The following is a 19700-nucleotide window of genomic DNA, read 5'->3' on the forward strand; positions in this document are numbered from 1 at the left end:
GTAAACCTAGGAGCATATTTTCATTGCTCAAAAGTTGAAACTATATAAAAATGTAAACGTAGGAGCATCTCACTTTCATTCCTAGCCTCTCTGCCTTGCCTCTCACTGAAACTCATCCCCATAGGTAACTTTAAAAAATAATTTTTGGTTTACTTTTTTGTATGAGGGATATATCATGTATTTTCTTTTTCAATTCCCGTTTATGCAAAAGCTTGCCTACTCTATTAGACATTTTCCTATTAACAAGATGATGGATTTTGTGTTGAGAAATCCATTGATCTCTGGAGTGCCTGGGTGGCTCAGTCAGTTAAGCATCCGACTCTTGGTTTCAGCTTAGGGTCATGAGATCGAGCCCCATGTTAGGCTCCATGCTGGGCATGGAGCCTCCTTAGGATTCTCTCTCTCCCTCTCCCTCTGCCCCTCCCCACTTCTCTAAAAAGTTAAAACAAACAAACAAACAAAGGAAATCTATTGATTTTATTATTATTTTAAAATCAGAAATGGGTATTGAATTTGTTTTTAGCTTCTGGGGCAATGGTCATTTTTTTCCTCTTAGGAAATACTAGTATCATTAGTATTTTAAATTATTACATATGACAGTGTATCTCAAGTTGGTTAATTTTCCATCCTCATTTATCAGCAATTGTAAACATTTAAAACATTCCTTAGAGTTAGATATTTCTGTACAGGTATAAACACATTTAGTGCCTCTTTGATATTTCTTATGTAACATACTTCAGAAACTTTGGAATATATTAAATGAAGACTAATATATTTTCTAAACTGACTTTCAAAGAATGGCCTCTCCATGAATGTATTTGCTTCTTCCATTCTTTTTTTTTTTTTAAAGATTTTATTTATTTATTTGATAGAGATCACAAGTAGGCAGAGAGGCAGGCAGAGAGAGAGAGAGAAGGGGAAGCAGGCTCCCCGCTGCGCAGAGAGCCCAATGCGGGGCTCGATCCCAGGACCCTGGGATCACGACCTGAGCCGAAGGCAGAGGCTTTAACCCACTGAGCCACCCAGGCGCCCCTACTTCTTCCATTCTTTGAACTGTTATGTTTAAGCTTGAAATTTTGGCTTTCAAGAAAATGTGCTTCCTTACCATTGCATTTCCGTAGTTAAGAGATACTCAGACACCAAATAAAAGGGTTTAAAGTAGACCTTCCTCTTAACATTTTCACCTTCACGTAGTGATGTTCCTATTTAGGACTCCAGGGTAAAGCGGAAAATGAAAGACCATTTGTGGTGCTGTTTGGGGGACTATAGGTAGTGACCGTAGTTAAATCCAACTTATTCATCTCTCCAGGCTTCTAAGCATGTGAAGTTTGTTTGAGTCAAAGATGTATCTTGTTCCAGGCATTTAATTTTCCATTATTCTCAAAGACTGAACATGTAGACTTTAGTAGAAGTAAGTTCAAAAAATGAGCCACTTCTGCAACAAATCCAAGTCTGCAGGTGTATTTCCATACCTAATGACATAAAACAATTTCTAGATCTTTCACTACTCTCCCATTCACCAACCCTCTCTTATTCTGCTGTAACCTTATTCCCTAGTAAGAATTATTTTTCAACATACTCATGTAAACACTAGAGAATAATACAAAGTAACAGTGCAGTATGCTCCACACAGGTGTTTCCTCTCTTCTTTCAGTTTACTTTTTCTTTTTTTAAATTAAATTAAAAAAATTTTTTCATTGCATTTTTTCTTGATCACAAGAAAAAACTGAATAGCTTTTTCTGATGCATAGAAGTACACAATTAAAAGCTAAAACAAACAAACCCAGCGACACAAGTAATATAAAGCTATAGCCTAATAAAAAGAAATAGGAAATATAAATGTACAGGGCGCCGGGCTGGCTCAGTCAGAAGAGCATGTGACTCTTGCTCTTGAGGTTGTAGGTTCAAACCCCACACTTGGTGTAGAAGTTACTTAAAAGTAGAATCTTCCCTCCCCCCCCCAAATTTATTTTTTCTTATTCACTGTTTTTTCTCTGTCTCCTTTGACCTCAAAGTTCTCTATCTGCTTGTCCAGAAACTTCTCTAGCAGCCTCTTCTATGTTTGTGCGGGAGTTGGTCTGCACAAGTACCACACTGCAGAGAGCACCTGCTGTGCTGATCTTCTTTATGGGTATGGGTATATAGTGCTGGTTATGTTTTGTGTGCCCTGAAAGGCTTACATGATGTGTTCAACACAGAGTTTGGAGGAGTTTCCCCTTTCTCTTAAAAGTCCTTTCAGAGCAGGGGTGCCTGGGTGTTGCAGCCAGTTAAGTGACTGGCTCTTTTTTTTTTTTTTTTTTTAAAGATTTTATTTATTTGTTAGAGAGAGAGAGAGAAAGAGAGAGATTTAGAAGGAGCGGGGTAGGGGAGAGGCACAGAGAGAAGCAGGCTCCCTGCTGAGCAGGGAGCCGGGTGGAGTTGGGTGAGGAGGGTGGGGGGTGGTGTCAATCCCAGCACCCTGGGATTATGACCTGAGCAGTCACTTAACGGATTGAGCCCTCCAGGTGCTCTGGAACTGACTCTCATCTCAGCTCAGGTCTTGATCTCATGAGTCTGAGCCCTGCACTGGGCTCTAGCTTGGTGTGGAGCCCATTTAAAAAAAAAAAAAAATGATCTTTCAAAGCAGTGATTTCAGAATGGATATGTGTCTGCTTCTACGTTTACAAAACATTTTGGAGGAAATCTGGGAGAAATCATTATTAGATTAGTAGAAGTGGGAGATACTGAAAATTACCTAACCCAGCATTTGGCATGTAAGACAATCCAGCACAGAGTGGTCGAGTGACTTGCTTAATAACACACAGGAAAAAGAAACACATGGAAGAAGGATACAGGAAAGGCCTACATGAAGTGTACTGCTCCAGATTAGTTGCCAGGAATAAAACTCAGATCTTATTTTCAGTTCATGGCTATTTTGACCACAGAGGAAAACTGGTCAGCCTAAACTGGAAGCTCAAGGAATAAGAGAAAATTTTATCTTCAAAACATACCTCACTGTCCAGCTCATTGTAAAAAATAAATAAATAAATAAATAAATAAATAAATAAAGGCCATCTGTCATTATAGATGTTATTACTTGATTCCTCTTCCCAAGGCCTAACTGCTACATCTTGGCTTCTCTCTTACCCATCATTTGCCATTTCTGAGTATTGATTGCCCAATGTTCTGTGGCCCTTTTCTGCTCCCTTTAGACTGAATTAAGTCTTTTATTGTTATTTTTTATTAATTCATTGGCAGGATGTTTTTCCCACATTTTTATAAGAGCTTTGACTCTGAAAGAAGTATTTATTATGCATGTAATTTAGCCCTAAAGGAAACCAGAAAAAAAGTAAACTGGAACAAGAAATTAATTTTCAATTTATAAGGATATTAACAGATGAAGGGTGGTTAAAAAAAAATTCCTGAAGTAAAATAACCACACTGCCATGAGTTCTTTCCATTAATGTGGTTTGTCATAATACCAAATTAAATCCATTTTTAAAAAAATGTTCTGTGCTCTTTTAAACAAATATTTTTCCATATTTAAGCTGAAGGAAAAAGTCCACTCAAGGTAATCAATATTAGAGTACTTACTATTTGTCAGGCACTGTGGTGGGCCCTGAAAAGGACACCAAAATGAGTAAGTCCCTGCCTTTGCTAGCAGGGTGTGGGCCTTCCTTGTCTTTCAAAAAGTCTTTGCACAGAAAAAAGTCTTCGAGGGAATCATATAAATTCCTATTCTCTTGCCCCTTCATCACTAGCAGGTCATATGAGTCATTTGACACCCTCAAAATAACGAGATGACTGTCCTCATGGAATCTGTATTCTAGGGTGTGTGTGTGTTGGGGGGGTGCAGACAATCAGCAAGTAAGTAAAATTTGTGTTTTAGAGCAAAATAAAGCAGGGGGGAGCATAAGGAGTTCTTGGCATGGTGATGTAATTTTGAAGAGGGTCTTTGAAGGGAGGGTCTCAGAAGGGGAAGTGAAGTAAGGAGCTGGGTGAAATTAAGGTGTTAGACAAGGTGAGATATATGTGGTGGAGAATTTGAAGCATAGGGAACAGCCAGTGCCAAGGCCTTGGGAGTGTGCCTGGCCTGTTCAAAGATGACAAGTATGTCTGGAACTGGCCAACTAGGGAGAAAGCAGTAGGAGAAAATTTAGAGAGCTAAGAAGTCAAGAGTGGGTTTTCCTTAAAGATTTTGTTGAGCAGAGGAGTAACATGATCTAATTCACAGTTTAGGTGCATCATGACCAAAGCTGATCCTGGCCAGAAGCGGGTACCCAAGAAGCTACCACAGCATCAGGAGGTGTTGACTGGAGAGAGAGAGAGATGGTTGTGGTTGAGGGCATGGGGAGAAATGGTCGAGTTCTGCATATATTTTGTTGGTGGAACCATCAGGATTTGCTGAAGGACCAAATGTATGATGGGAGGGAAGGAAGGAGGCCAAGTTGCCACCAGCTTTCTATAGAGTAGCGGTACTCTCAGTATCTAACCTTTGAGAAAGGTGGAGATTTTATGTTTTCAGCTAGGCAATTTAATCAGCCTCTCCAGGATAGCAGCCCTGGAAACAATACATTTAAAATGTTTCTAGGGGCGCCAGTTTGGCTCAGCCGGATTTCTACTCAGGTCTTGCTTTCAGGGTGTAAGATCAAGCCCCAGGTCGGGCTCTGCACTCAGAGAGTCGGCTTGAGATTCTTTCTCCCACTCCCTCTGCCCTCCCTTCCACCCCCCTCTCAAATTAAAAAAAAAAAACAACAAAACGTTGGGGCGCCTGGGTGGCTCAGTTCTTAAACACCTGCCTTCCTCTCAGGTCATGATCCCAGGACACTGGGATTGAGCCCTGCACCGGGCTCCCTGCTTAGCGGGAAGCCTGATTCTTCCTCTCCTGCTCCTCTTGCTTGTGTTCCCCTCTCGCTACGTTTCTCTTTGTCAAATAAATAAATCTTTTAAAAAAATGTTTCTCTATGATTCTTCTGCAACCAGTCTGACTTGAGCTGATGAAACCTGCTGGCTCACGGCTCACTTGAGTTAAATGAAAGAGGCTGCACCTTCTGGGTACCATTTAGGAGCACAACACTGTGCAAAGTACGTGGGTTGATGGGCTCCTGAATGGAGAGATTAATCCTAATCCCACTCTGATTCCTCTCGGACAACACAGGAATTTGTAAGATAACTGGAGTGGGTCTAGTTAACCATGTAAGACTTCCTCTTCCAAGAAGAGGATTTGATGAAGGCTTTCTCAGGCCTTTATCAGCAGAGAAGGGTGAGATGAATGGAAAAGGGGATGCGGCGTGACTGAGGGGGTGACAGAAGACCCACGCCAGTCCTCTGGCCGGCTGCCTCTCTCGTTGGGACAAGTTGGGCTTTAGCAATCTGGCCGGACCGCAGGTACATCTCCACCGAGGCCACGCCCCCTCCAGGCAAGAACCCGCCCACTTCCACGTCAGCGGCAGCCGCTCGGTTTCCGGAAGGTCCTGATTTTAGAGCGGACCAAACCGGATGAAGGTCGCGCGCCCTCTTCCGCTAATACCCGGCTTAAAAGTGCGGTAAGCGCGCTTCGTTCCTTTGCGCAGGCGCGGTGTGCGGTCCACGCGCGGGGCTATGCCGGCTGGGCACGTCTCGCGGGTCCGGGCCTTGTACCGGCGCATCTTGCTGTTGCACCGGGCTCTGCCCCCAGACCTCAAAGCCCTTGGCGACCAATATGTGAAGGACGAATTTAGGAGACATAAGACCGTTGGTTCTGACGAGGCCCAGCGTTTCTTGCAGGAATGGGAGGCAAGTGAATGCCAACTTTTCTTCGTCCCAGACCCTAAAAGGTGCCCCTGTTTGTCCCTGTGAGAGACAGCCCGTCCCTGCTGGTTTCCCCGGGCGCCGCGCAGGATTCAGCAGCGGCAGCCTGTTCCGTTTGAATTAAACAGCGCAAAGCTGTTCAAACAGTACTTCCCAAAGTTACATCCCGAGCCCGTCTTTCTCCATGGGTTCCTGGCTGCAGCTGATCCCGTTACTTCGGCGTCCCCAATACAGTTCCTCCTTTTAAGCTCCTGCGCGTGCCAGGCACCGGAGGGATGAGAATGGCAGCTTACGAAACTGAATAAATCACGTCAAGTAGCTTTTTGCCCCTCCAATGCCTTGCACATAGCAAGCTCCTGTTAATAAGTGAATGGTTTTCTCATTATCTAGTTTTCAGATTTACAGGATTGTTTCCGTAATTACTATTTTTTTTTAAATTTCCGTGCTCTTTCTTGGGTCTTAATGTTCTCAGTTGACTGAGACAGGTATCGGATATGACCATAAGCGGTGGAGGAGAAAAATGCTCAGAGTTAAGTCAGGCGAAAGTTGATTTCTCCGGAGTCTCACATTGCGTTACTTTGTTACATTGCCCTGTCTCCTTGCCCTAAATCTTAGACACCTGCATTAGCGATTAACTCTTTGACTACTCCCCACCCCCTTTTTGAGTGAGGTTAAAAGAGTATTTCGTGGGGTTGTGGGCAGCATTACTCTTAGATATGATTTGCAAATACCAAGAAATGAATGGAATTGGAAATTAGAGCGACATCTCAGGTATTTGAAAGCAGGAAGCAGTGTCGGTAAAACAGCAGGTAAGCGATTATTGGAAAGCCCCCAAAATTGGTGGCTAGACTGTTTTTTTTTTTTTTTTTTAATTATAAAGCTTTTGGTTAGGGTGAATACAGACCGTTTTCACTGTATCTTAGATTCTCGATTGTAGCTTGCAAGAGGGTTATTTAGGACAATCTTGAAATTTAGAACTTTAAAATCATGTGTGTGAGCGGTAATTAGCCTGTATGGAGCCAGGGGAAGTTGAATCTTAAATGCAAATGCTTTCTTTTAATATGGTTACTTGGTCTTAGAGCGAGAAGAACTGTATTCAAGTTCAGATTCTGGAATTTGTTAAATGTCATTATCACTTAATTTTTCCTAGTCTTCTTATTTGTGAAATAATAAGTATTTATGCACCTCTAAATTAGTGTATGTAAATTCACTTAAAAGCGCTTTGTAAATTGCTAATTGCAGTGAGTCTGTAAGAAATTAAGAGTGTTTAAGTGACATCTTTTAAGCCAGGTCAGTTTGTGGCAGGACAGGAAGGAGAGGCTAGCTTTGAGAAGAAATAAGGGCATTTTGAGAGTTCTAAAGTATAAGAACTTGGATGCTTTTTAGCAAAAGAGTAGAAACTCAATAAATTGCTAATAGGCTGGATGAGAGAGTATGGGTGAATGTGTTGATTGAGGAGGTTTGGTATCAGGAATTCAGCTTTTTTTTTTTTTTTTTTAATAATTTTATACTTACAGAAGAATTACAGAGACAGTACTGAGTTTTCCTCCATACATCCTACATCCACCTTCCCTGTATATAAACATGTATGTAACCATGGTGCAGTTATCAAAAATAAGAAATTGACATAAAGAAATTAGCATTGCTGCAGTGATGGTAACTACAGGCTTTATTCACATTTTGCCAGTATATCCAGTAATGTTCTTACTCTGTTGCAGGATCCAATCCAGGATCCCACACTGCATTTAGTTATTCTGTCTCCTTAGTTTTCTCTAGTCTGACAGTTCTTCAGTCTTTTCTTATCTTTCATGTGTTTGACACTTTTTGACTATCTCTCAGTTTGGATTTGTCTGGTTTTTGTTGTTGTTGTTGTTCTCATGATTAGATTTTGATGTTGTGCATTAGTGGGAGGGATAACAAGGGTGAGGAGTTTTTCTCAACATACCATATCAGAGGGCACATGTTATCAGTACAACTTACTACTTGTGATGTCAACTGTGAACACTTGGTTAAGTTTCTCCACTGTAAAGTGACTGTTTTCCTTTTTGAAATTAATATGCATTTTGGGGAGAAACTCTGAAACTGTACAAATATTCTGTTTCTCTGATTTTGCCAACTACTTTAGCATCATTGATGGATCTTGCCATTGTGTTCTCTTGCTGATTTTCTATTTCTCTCATTCCTTTTGAACTTATTTATTGGAAAGTTTCAGTAGGTAAGCCATGTCCCTTCTTCCCCATTATTGATCTGACATTTCCACTTATTTTTTGGAATGAAGAAAAGTGTATTCCGTGGGGGTAGGGCTCTGTAGTTAATGAGTTAACAGCTGGGTAAAGTTCAGTTTAAACCTAGTAATCTAACTGCTTGGATAGAGTAGTAATTCTCACAGTTGTAAGGCAGTTCAGTCTAAGCCTGGGAGTTGGAAGGGGTGATGTGGGCTCTGCCAAGAGAGCTAGTTTCTCTTTTTTTCAAGGATGAAGGATAAAGAAGATTCTAATGACTTGGAGGGGAGAAAATATTGGCTAGGGCAGTGATATTGGAAAGTGATATCCTTCAGTCTTCTGGGCTTTTCCCTCCTATGAGTTCTTCAAAACATCTAATTTATGATTATGTTATACCTGTTGTGACTAGTTATGGCCTGGATTTCTGTTTTGGTTAATGATGATTACATATTTGGCACACATGAGTATTACTAGCTTGATGCCTATGTTTCTGTCAAGCTAATTGAGAGTAACACAGTTGTGGACTTCCTGTGCTTTGTGGTCTTTGGGTTTTGATACTCTCTCACTTCTAAAATTACTTATGAACTTGAATGGATTCTGAATTTTTTGTACTTTACGGGGCAAACTTAGGTATGGGTCCCACTGGAGAAAAGAGAAGGGAAAGCTCAGGCATCTTAGAGGCCCCAGCATTAGGAGGAAGTTTCTCTGTTCCTTTCATTTGTAATCACGGAAAACCATGGCAAATGATAGAGGGAATTCAGCTGGGGAAGTTTCTGTTCCAGGACCACTTAGGGGAACGTAGGGGAAAGTATTTCATTTTATCTTAAGGATAAAAATGTATATGCTTATTTACAGAGTGAATAGTGAATTTATATAGTATTTTACCACAAGAGAAAAAAAATGGAGGTTCAGAAGAGCTGTTGGAAATATTTGAAGGAGAATGTTTGATATCTGGTTGGTAAAATATTTATTGTAATCTTAAGTCTTTTAGGAGGCAACTGTTAGAAGTGGAATTGGGTCTGGGTGGATCAGGGAGGGGTCTTATTTATTATTGCATTTTTAAAGTTCTAGCTGCTCAGTTTTGAAGAGAAGCTGATTTAGGTAATACTTTCCATTTTTTTCTCTGGTGTCTGTCCAGTTGTGGAGAGAACTTCTTACCACTTATTTTCTGGGAAATTAGAATAAGCGCTGAAGATTAACTGGCAAATAAAACATGTTTGTGATAGAATGTGAGATGAAGGGTAAAAAAGAGTGAGCTCTCGGGAGCCATACATTTAATTTTTCCTTTTCTGCCCTATTTGTTTATGTCTCCTGCTTTCTTGCTTGGTTTCTTTTGCTTTGCTTAAGGAACTGTTTTGCTCTGTGTCTATAGTTTATAGATGTTTACAGTAGAACTTGTTTCTGGAAAAAGCCAAATGGCTTACACATTCTAGAAGTAGATATTGATCACTTATTATTGCAGGGCAAAGTGCTAGGCATTGTGGGGCACAAAAATGAACAACAGTTGTATTTTACTTTGACATGTCCAAGATTTAGTTGTGTGTATTATACAATTATAATACAGTATGAATGTGTGTCTGTTAAATGTGATGGGAGCAGGTAGAGAATGGAGGAAGTTGAGGGCCACATACAATGTCTGAGCTAAGTCTTGAGTAAGTCAAAATTACCATGTCATGAAAAAGACTTTCTAGGCAGAGGAAGTAACATATGCCGAGGTACTGAAGTAAGAAACAGTATGACTTTTTCCAGGATCTTCAGTAATGTGTTTAAAATTTAGTGTCTAAAGTGAGCAATTAGGAAGAAATAAAGCTAGAGAGGTGGCCGGAGACAGGATATTCTGCTAAGGACTTTAGATTTTTATTTGGAATTACTGAAAGATTTTAAGCAGTGGTGAAATGATTCAAATTATATTCTAGAAAGATCACTTTAGCAGCAATATAAAGGAATGATTGAAGAATGAGTCAGATTGAAGGTAGGGAGAACTGTTAGGAGAGTTGTAGAGATGGTATCTGTCTTCGTATATGTTGAGAATGTAGGGTATGGCTGTGTGTGTTATCTTTTATAAGGCAAAAATGGGACTTAACTTGAGGACCCACATAGGATTAGTGAAAGGGAAGGAAAGAGAATGGAAAACTCTCAGGTTTAAGATCACGATACCAGTAACCAGACTATGTATTTAGAAGGAGCCTGGTGAAGAATGAGTATGGTATAGTACATTTTGTGGTAAGCATTCTGGTGGGACAGTCAAGTGGACATGTTCTAAGGTATATATTAGTCTCATACTCAGAAGAGAGATTGTAGCTGGAGGTAGAGAACTGAAATTCCTTATCTGTAGTTAGTTGCTGGTTCAAAGTTGTGGCTGAAAGTGCCCAGGTTGGGTAGACTGTGGGGGAAGGTATTCAAAGGTAGACCACTAACATTCAGGAGTTAAGAGAATGAAGGTAGTAGTATGGTGCTGGCACTGTTCTGTTCTTTTCTTCTGTATCTGGTTGTTTCTGGCTACTTCTGCAAAGGAGCATACTTGTGTCCTTCTTGTGTTTAGTTCTTTAGATTTGTATGGTGGTCTAGATATCATATGTAACATTTGATGTTTTGTTGTATTTGTTGGAGAAGAGGAAGTGCTTCATATTTCCTGTAACCATCCATTTGTAACTCACATGGGATATCTTTGTCTTATTTAGGACTTTGAAGTAGATCATCAGATAAAACATGTATGATTAAGTTGCCTGTTGCCTATATTTAAAGTTTCCTTAACTTAGGATAATTAGGCTTGGATGGGTATTCTGCAGTTCTTAAAATTGTATGCCTTTCTTGCCTGATTTGGGGACCTCATTTTGTTGCTTTTGAACATTCTGATTTGTAGTTTGTATTTTAGCTTGCAAAAGAAAAGGAATGAATTACCTCTCTGTTCAGTAGACAGATCATACATGTCCGGGATGCATCTACCAAGTATGAGTGAACCTCTCAGTTGTACGTTTATTCAGAATGTTACTCAGTGTAGTGTTTTTGTGATAGTTTGTTGGATGTGATGGTTTACTGAATAGTGATGTATGTTTTCAACATTAAGCTTTACCTCTTAAAAATTTTTCAACCATATTCTGGTCCTTATCTAGTGGTTGAAAAAGGGATAAAGGAGAGGATATGAAACTCAATCATTGGAACATAAAACATTTTTTCCCCATTTCTTAGCATTTGGCTTTTCAGTGATACTTTTAAGATACTGTTTTTATTTAGGAATATTTAACTTTTATTGGTGTCATGAGATGTGTTCTAATAGTACTTTTGTTATAAAGGTATTTTAAAAATTCGAATTTGATCAATATTGTCTATATTGATGTTGTTACCAAAACATAGAGGTCTGTTTTATTTAAATGATTTAAAATTTATTTGAACTTACAGATTTAAAATACTGGTGATAATATAATAATAATATACTAGTGGTTATGGTTCTAAAATAGATCTCTACACCCACTGTAGGGCTTGAACTCAAAACCCTGAGATCAAGACTTGCATGCTCTACTGACTGAGCCAGCCAGGAGCCCTAAAAAAAAATAAAATAAAATAGATCTGTTCATGTGTACACATAACACATAGTCTTAAAGATCTGAAATAAGTTTTTGCATAGAATTTGAGAAGATAAAGGATTGTATGCACATAGTTTTACTGGTTTTACCTGTTTTATTAAAATATATTTTACAGTTGCTTAATAAGAACAAATGTCTGAAATTTTACATAAAGAGTATTCGAATTTAAAGGGAGCTTCAGATTGCTGTAGTAAACTCATTTTTTTCAGTTAATGTACTTAAATTTAAAAAAAAGTAATGTTATGTGATTAAAAAATTAGTGTGGGAGGGTTTATAATAAAGAGCAGTATTTTCTATTCCTTACCTCTTTTTAAGGTGACATTTTTCTTTTTATTTTGATGTCTTTTATGTTTCAAATATCTTTTGAATTTTGGTTTTTTGTCCTTATTTACAAGAAAGCAATAAGAAAGAGAACTCTGCCTACATATAGGCCTTGTCGATTGGAAAGTTACTTTTAGACTTACAGAGTTTTCATTATCTGCCTTAGATTTGCTTCTCACTCCTGGTTTCCTTACCTACATGGTATCTGTGTTCAGTTGGTTCTGGCAGTTTGGCTTTTTCTTCAGCTCTATTCTCTCTTTTCTATTCTAAGCTGTAGATCCTAAATCTGCACTCTTTCATGAGTTCACTCCTCTACCTGCTTCCTGTCTTGAGAAATTCACTGAAATCTGTTGGTGGCTAATGCCTCCATTTTTGTTCTCAGTCATTATGGATTACTCCTTTTGAAAATCCTTTACTATCAGTTCAAAGGGGTTTTGGGAGGAGAGGAAATAACAAATATGCTGCTATGATTTCTCCAGTATGTCCTCTTAAACTGAAACCCCAGTTCTACCATTTTAAAGAGAAAGTAACTGAGGCTTATAGAAGTAAAATAACTTGTTTGGTATCACACAGCTAGACAGGACCAAAGTCTTGTGTTCTTATTTCATGAAATTAATGTTTCCAAAAAAACTATTAAACTTTTGCAGTATAAAATGCTATCAATATTTTTCTTTTGAATTTTGCTTGTTTGCTTGCTATAATTTGTGTATTTGCTTCTCCATTTTTTGTATTTTTCCTAAGGGAAAGAGAAGCTGCTTTTCTTTTTTAAAAAAAATATTTTATTTTTTTATTTGGCAGAGAGAGACAGAGAGGGAACACAGGCAGGGGGAGTGGGAGAGGGAGAAGTAGGACTCCCTGCTGAGCAGGGGGCCCAATGTGGGGCCCTATCCCAGGACTCTGGGATCATGACCTGAGCCCAAAGCAGCTGCTTAACAACTGAGCCACCCAGATGCCCTTGGAAAGAGAAGCTGCTGCTGCTGCTTCTTTTTTTTTTTTTTTTTTTTAAATTTTTTTTTTTTAAAGATTTTATTTATTCATTTGACAGAGATCACAAGTAGGCAGAGAGGCAGGCAGAGAGAGAGGGAGAAGCAGGCTCCCTGCTGAGCAGAGAGCCCGATGTGGGGCTTGATCCCAGGCCTGAGATCATGACCTAAGCCGAAGGCAGTGGCTTAACCCACTGAGCCACCCAGGTGCCCCGAGAAGCTTCTTAATCATGTCTTTATCCTGTATACCTCTAGCATAATAAAATGTTTAATTATTATTTAAAGAGTGATTTAAGTTTATTAGCCCAAGGTGTGGTTTTCAAAATTCTTTTCGGTAATGAAATGAGAATAGAAGTTGCTGTGATATAACTGTTAAACTGTAGTTAGTCAGGCACATGTGTTTTCTGTGAAATTTTTGGAAGCTTTATTTAGGTCTCAGTGGTCTCAGTTGGAAAAATAATGTTTTATCCTTGAAGATAAGGATGCACCGATAAGTTCTTTTACCTCTAAGATATGGTTATATTAGATGAGTTAAAACTATATCAAATGGCTTAACCTATTTTACACTTTTCATTGGTAACACAGATTTTTTTTCTCTTTCATCTTTTCTGTTAGTTTTAGGGTAATATGTATTTATAGTAATAGAATGGTTAAAAAATTTTTTGTTTTTTGTAATACAGTTATAATTAACATAAAGTTAATAACACCTGAATTTTAAAAAGTTAAAAAAGCAAATGAAATATATTTTGAATTAATGTGATACATGCTTAATTAATATAAAAAACTGGTTAGCTTGGATTGGGAAAACACAGCTTTTAAAAAGAATGGGCAAAAGGGACCCCAGTAAAAGACCATTCTATGATTTATTTACAAGGATATTAATTGTGCTGTATATATATGGTAATAATGACAAATCAAAAACAGTATAGATATCCAATGATGGCAGAAGAATGAAATGATAGCATAGCCATATGATGGGTGGGTCACTATGCAGCTAGAAATAGTGTTTCAGAAGAATTAATGACTGGGAAAACTGTTCATGTTATAATTAAATGTAAATGGTGTTTATCTTTGGGTCATATGGTAAAGGATGATTGTAGTTTTCTTCCTTGAACCACCTATTTTCCAGATTCTTTGCAAAGATGAGTGCTACTTTAGTAATTATAAGAAAAGCCAATAAATGTTATTTTTAAAAATGCAGCTGGATATACTCAATATTTTCGTTACCAGTCTCATGTCATAAAGCACTTGAGGCAAACACGTTAAGAGTCAAATACCAGCACCTTATAAATACATTTCCTAATTTTGCCATTTAAATTTTGTAAGTTAGGGGCGCCTGAGTGGCTCAGTCGGTTAAGCCTCTGCCTTTGGCTCAGGTCATGATTCCAGGGTCTGGGATCTAACTGTACTCGGGGTCCCTGCTCAGTGGGATGCCTGCTTCTCTATCTCTCTCTGACCCTTCTCCCCCAACCTTGTGCATGTGTGTGCTCTCTCTCTGTCTCAACTAAATAAATAAAATCTTTAGAAAAAATAAATTTTGTAGGTTAACTTAAAACACTTCATGATTAATAAATAATGTCCGCTATATATTTTATGATTCTTGCTGAGTTTTGTAAATGAAATGAAAAAAATCTAAACATGTATTCAACAATGTAAATGGCCACTTCAATGAGACAAAAGAAATGAAAGGTATCCAGATTGGAAAGAAAGAAATAAAACTCATTTTATTCACAATGGGATTATGTAGAAAATCTGATGGAATCTACAAGAAAAATCTAAAATTAGTAAGTCATTTTAGCAAGTTTGTATGATAAATGATCATTATACAAAAATTAACTATTTTTATGTACTAGCAACGCAAACTTGGAACTTAAAACTTAAAAATACTACTTACCATCAAAAAATATTAAATACTTAGGGATGATGTAAACAAAGGATGTACAAACCTGTACACTGAAAACTATAAAGCACTGCTGGAAAAAAGATGTGTAGACTCAAAATAAAACTTACCTAGTTATTCTTTTTCTAATTTTTTAATTTTTTAATTTTAAAAAAAATTTTATTTTTTAAATTTCTTTTCAGTGTTCCAGAATTCATTGTTTATGCACCACACCCAGTGCTCCATGCAATACATGCCTTTCATGATACCCACCACCAGGCTCACCCAACCTCCCACCCCACTCCCCTCATCAGTTCCTCAGAGTTACTCTCTTTTACCTAACCACTGGAAGACATATTTTAGAATCTTTAGTGCTATAAACTGATATCAGAAAAGAATCATCAGGGCTATTTTCTGGTAATAGTATTAAGTTTATTTATTTATTTTTAAAAGATTTTGAAAGAGAGTGCATGTACGCACACAAGCGGGGTGGGGCAGAGGGGAAAGGAGAAGCAGGCTCCCCACTGAGCAGGGAGCCCAATGTGGGCTGGATCCCAGGGTCCTGGGATCGTGACCTGAGCTGAAGGCAGCTGCTTAACTGACTGAGCCACCAAGGTGCCCCATGTTAAGTTTTTTTTTTTTTTAAGATTTTATTTATTTGTCAGAGAGAGAGGGAGAGAGAGCGAGCACAGGCAGACAGAATGGCAGGCAGAGGCAGAGGGAGAAGCAGGCTCCCCGCCAAGCAAGGAGCCCGATGTGGGACTCGATCCCAGGACGCTGGGATCATGACTGAGCCGAAGGCAGCTGCTTAACCAACTGAGCCACCCAGGCGTCCCAATGTTAAGTTTTTTTTAAAACAACATGAAGAATCTTCTCTTGCTTAATTTCCTAGAGATCAAACTTAAATATCAAATGAATATTTGATCAAAATAAAATTGCTACTTAATAACTTAAAAAAATCTGTAGTAGTTTAATTGTTCACATTTTCTTTTTCTAAGTATTCTAGAAGACTTGTCAGGCTGACAGGTGGGACTGGGAGGGAGATTGGTTAACTATTGGTTAGTCTTCTGGTAGGTTAGTCAGAGAAGATGGAAGACCTGTAAATAGGCTGAACTGGTGGCTTGGAAGCTAGTAGGTTAAGAAAGATTCCAGGTGGGTATGTGTCCCTTAACATTGTGGTTATAATTCCTGGTAATTGACTTTGTAGGTCTGGAATTAGACTTTATATACCAGTATACCCAGAGATGATCAGATGTTGGCATCAGACTCACACTAACTAAATTTATAAATTTTGAAGTATAAACCAGAATGATGATTGAAGTATAAACTAGAGTATTCATTTTTGTCGGTTGGTTATGGGGACTGGTGAAGTGGGGTGGGGTGGGGCTCTTCTTTTCCAGGAGTCAGAATATTTATATCTAGATCCAGGGAACTCTTTTTCGGATGTGTCTCAGAATTCAGAATTTTTTAGATTTTTAGAAAGGTAATAAGGACTGTGACTGAATTTTAAGAAATAACTGGGGTGGCACCCTATAATCAAATACATTAATACTCCACACTAAAATATTTGACTTTTAATATTAAGTGAAGTAAATAAAGGGTTTATGTCCATTTAGATCAGGATTTGCTGCCAGGTAAGTTCTGAAAAAGCTTTTGTTTGTCGAAACTTTTTTGACTTCAGAACTTTAAGTAAGGGATTGTGGACCTCTATTAAGCTTTCTTGGAAACTGAATTAGTGTTTAGAAGGTTGCTGAGTAAACTTGGAATTAAAATAATGGGAAGTGGGTAGGCATGAGAGATTTTTCATCAGGCCTCACTATATCTACAGCAGAGAACATCATGGGTTCTGCTGCTTCCCTGTTCTTTTTATTTGGACAGTGCTGAACACATACTAGCAAGTTTGCCCCCTTGTAATAGTTTATTATTTTATTATTTTCATTGTAAGCACTTTCTTTCTGTCAAAGCATTATTATTATTGCCATTAATGTGTTAATAGATTAAGCTAGCAAATTTCTCATCTGGGCCCTAGAGAATTCAGATACTTCCCATGGTATGTGGATTTAATTAGCTTAATTCCAAAGGGAGGATCATATTTATCTTATTTACAAGGTTTTGCTCTTCTCAACTCCTAAATCATTAGAACTTGGAAGCATTTCCAAAATAAACTGCATTTTGACTTTTGTGCTCTCAAACATTAAAATATTTATGCTTTATTTGAATAGATTTTAAATATATACACCCACATGGTTTATTTTCCTTTGGAAAGGTATCATTATTATAAACAAATAAAAATTGTAAAATGTTGCTTATTGTATGTTTAAATTGGTTTCTGAAGGTTTCTGGACTTTGATGCAGTGACTCTTTGCTGAAGGTGAAGAGGTCTACAGTTTGTTTGAAAATTATTCCATTGAATAAAAAAATGCATACACTTCTCATAGAAAGCTTACCCCTTCCAAACTAAGAACGGCCGGAGGTGGCATGGCAGACACACATGTACACATATGCAAAATCAGCTATGATGACACCGGCGTGTAGTATCAGCGGGTGTAGCTTCACAGCACACGTTCTAAACCGTGACTCCTCCGAGAGGCATCTTGTTCTAGCGCCTCCCACTTCCCAGCATGGGCCTCAATGGTTTGTGCATGTTACTTTTACATTTTATAAGCAATAGATATGTGCAATTGATAACTCAGGATTTCTGGCCAATAACCTTAGTTAACAACCTTAGTTAATAACCTTTTTTAGCTTGTAAAAAAGGCCATGAACATCTTTGGATGCTTTTACAAGGCCAAGAGCAAGATGCACACAGTGAGAAAAACTTATTTTATTTTATTTTTTATTTTTTTAAAGATTCCATTCATTTATTTGACAGAGATTACAAGCAGGCAGAGAGGCAGGCAGAGAGAGAGAGAGGAGAAAGCAGGCTCCCTGCTGAGCAGAGAGCCGGATGCGGGGCTCGATCCCAGCACCCTGGGATCATGACCCGAGCCAAAGGCAGGGGCTTTAACGCACTGAGCCACCGAGGCGCCCCAAAACTTCTTACTTTAAAATATTTGGAAATATGTATAACTTTGATAAAGTGTCTGAGTGTGCTGACTCCCTTGGCTACTTCATTCATGTAAATCACTTAATATTTCTAAGATTTTTTTAGAAACTGCGGCATGATCATATTCTAACTTTGTAATTAAATCCGATGAGGGGCTGCTCTTTTGCTGTCAGATTATTCCACATCTATTTGGTCTTCAGTGGATATGCCAGGGTTTTTGGATTCGATAGTAAGCTAGAACTCTGAACAGAACAGGAAAAAGTTAGCCAGTAATGACCATTTGGGGGCATTAGGATCTTTCTTTCTTCTCTTAGTTGGCTCCAAATGCTCCATTTTTGGGCCATCATGTTTGGATTTCCCAGATACTGTCTTCTACATTTCAGAGCACTTGGAGCACTGCAAAGGAAAAACAAAGCAAAAACTGCAATGCTGTTTGGGAATCTCTGGATTTTTCTTCTTTTGTAGTTCTGGCTTACTTGCCTGAACAAGGCAGTACAGACTCTTTGTTCTTTGGTTTCATGGGTCACTGTTGGCCATATTGAGTATTGTTTGCTAATCTGTACATATAATTTTAAAGAAGAATTGGTGGTTTAATGATTATTATTAGGTCAGTTTTAAAAGTATATATTTATATACTATATATTTAAGGACTATTTAAGATAGACATTTCTACGCCATTTTTGGCTATTTAATTTGTTAGTTTAACCTACATTGGACAAGCTTTTGGGACAGAGTTTGTAATAATAGAAGTTTCTGAAGCTTGATACTTTTTAACTACTTTAATGCTATATTTCCGAGAAGTTGTTTATAAATTGATTGCTTTTGAAATTTAACTATATTTTAAGTATCCTGGCAAACTTACTATTACAGGGAATTCTTTTGAGAATCCTTTTGTGAAGTGAATAATCAGCCCATAATTTGTTTCTTTGTGTAAACCTGCATTTGCATACATCAAATTTGTTTTAAATAGGGTGTGTCTACAAATGTCGATGGCGTGTGTCTAAAAAGAATAAAATTTAATTTCTGTTTGATGTGAAGAACAAATTCAGATTTGGCACTTTTGATGAGTGAGACATAACAGATCATTTTAGTTCTATTCTTTTCAACTAAATGCTATCAAAATGTGCTCTACACCCTAAATTAAGGAGGTGGCAAGTTGTTCATATATTAAGATTGAACTACAGTATATTTTAAACTATATTTTCTTAAATAGTAACAGGGTTAGTGTGAAGTTCTCCAAAGTTTAAAAAGTTATTTAGTAGTTTTATCTTTCTTAAAAGCAAACTGGATCCCAAATTCTAATGATTTGTTTTTCTTTTTGTTTTATCTTTTTAATTACAGAAGTGTATGTTGCTTTTAATTACAACATGTTTGTTAGCTTTCTACTTTAGTTTGATTCCCAGCAGCTTACTGCCTTGCTTAATACTTGGAAGATACTAATGATAATTCATCCTCCTTTTATGGATACTGAAATGCTTTTAACCAGAATTAACCATAAACAGCTATTTAGTCCATAACATAGCATAAATACGGTATATTTATAATGAAAACATAAAATGTAATAGCTCTTGTGTAATATTCTAACTGTTCTGTGGTTAAATAGACTTTTTCTGCCGGACAGTCTAGGAGCCTAACTACTATTTGTTACGTTATTTCTCTGGGAAAGGATATACAAATCAAAGCTGAGAGCATTGGGAACTTGGCCCCATCTTTCAGATCCTCTGCACAGCCTAGTGGATAGTCTATCAAAGGAGAATCTTCTCAAAATTGAACATGGGTACTGTTGGATCCCATGGAAAGTAAAGCCTTTCTTTGATAACTGAGGAGGGAGTCAGTGGATTAGGGAACCTTTGGAAATGTCCTGGGATTTAGGAGAAACACCTCTTTCAACATAAA

The 19700-nt window shown here is 37.9% G+C and overlaps 1 protein-coding gene across 1 annotated transcript in view; it reads left to right on the top strand.

Moving 5' to 3' along the window:
* Nucleotides 1–5505: 5505 nt before the first annotated feature.
* The window catches only part of LOC111147387 (succinate dehydrogenase complex assembly factor 3), a 61156-nt gene continuing 46961 nt past the window's right edge, over nt 5506–19700 (top strand). Inside the window, exon 1 of the mRNA XM_022503390.1 lies at nt 5506–5754. Coding sequence (XP_022359098.1) covers nt 5581–5754 — 174 coding nt within the window. The 5' untranslated portion in view covers nt 5506–5580. The remainder of the gene's footprint in view (nt 5755–19700) is intronic.

Source organism: Enhydra lutris, unplaced genomic scaffold (assembly GCF_002288905.1).
Source record: "Enhydra lutris kenyoni isolate GAN:26980312 unplaced genomic scaffold, ASM228890v2 scaffoldscaffold16, whole genome shotgun sequence".
In the NCBI taxonomy this organism is placed as follows: Eukaryota; Metazoa; Chordata; class Mammalia; order Carnivora; family Mustelidae; genus Enhydra; species Enhydra lutris.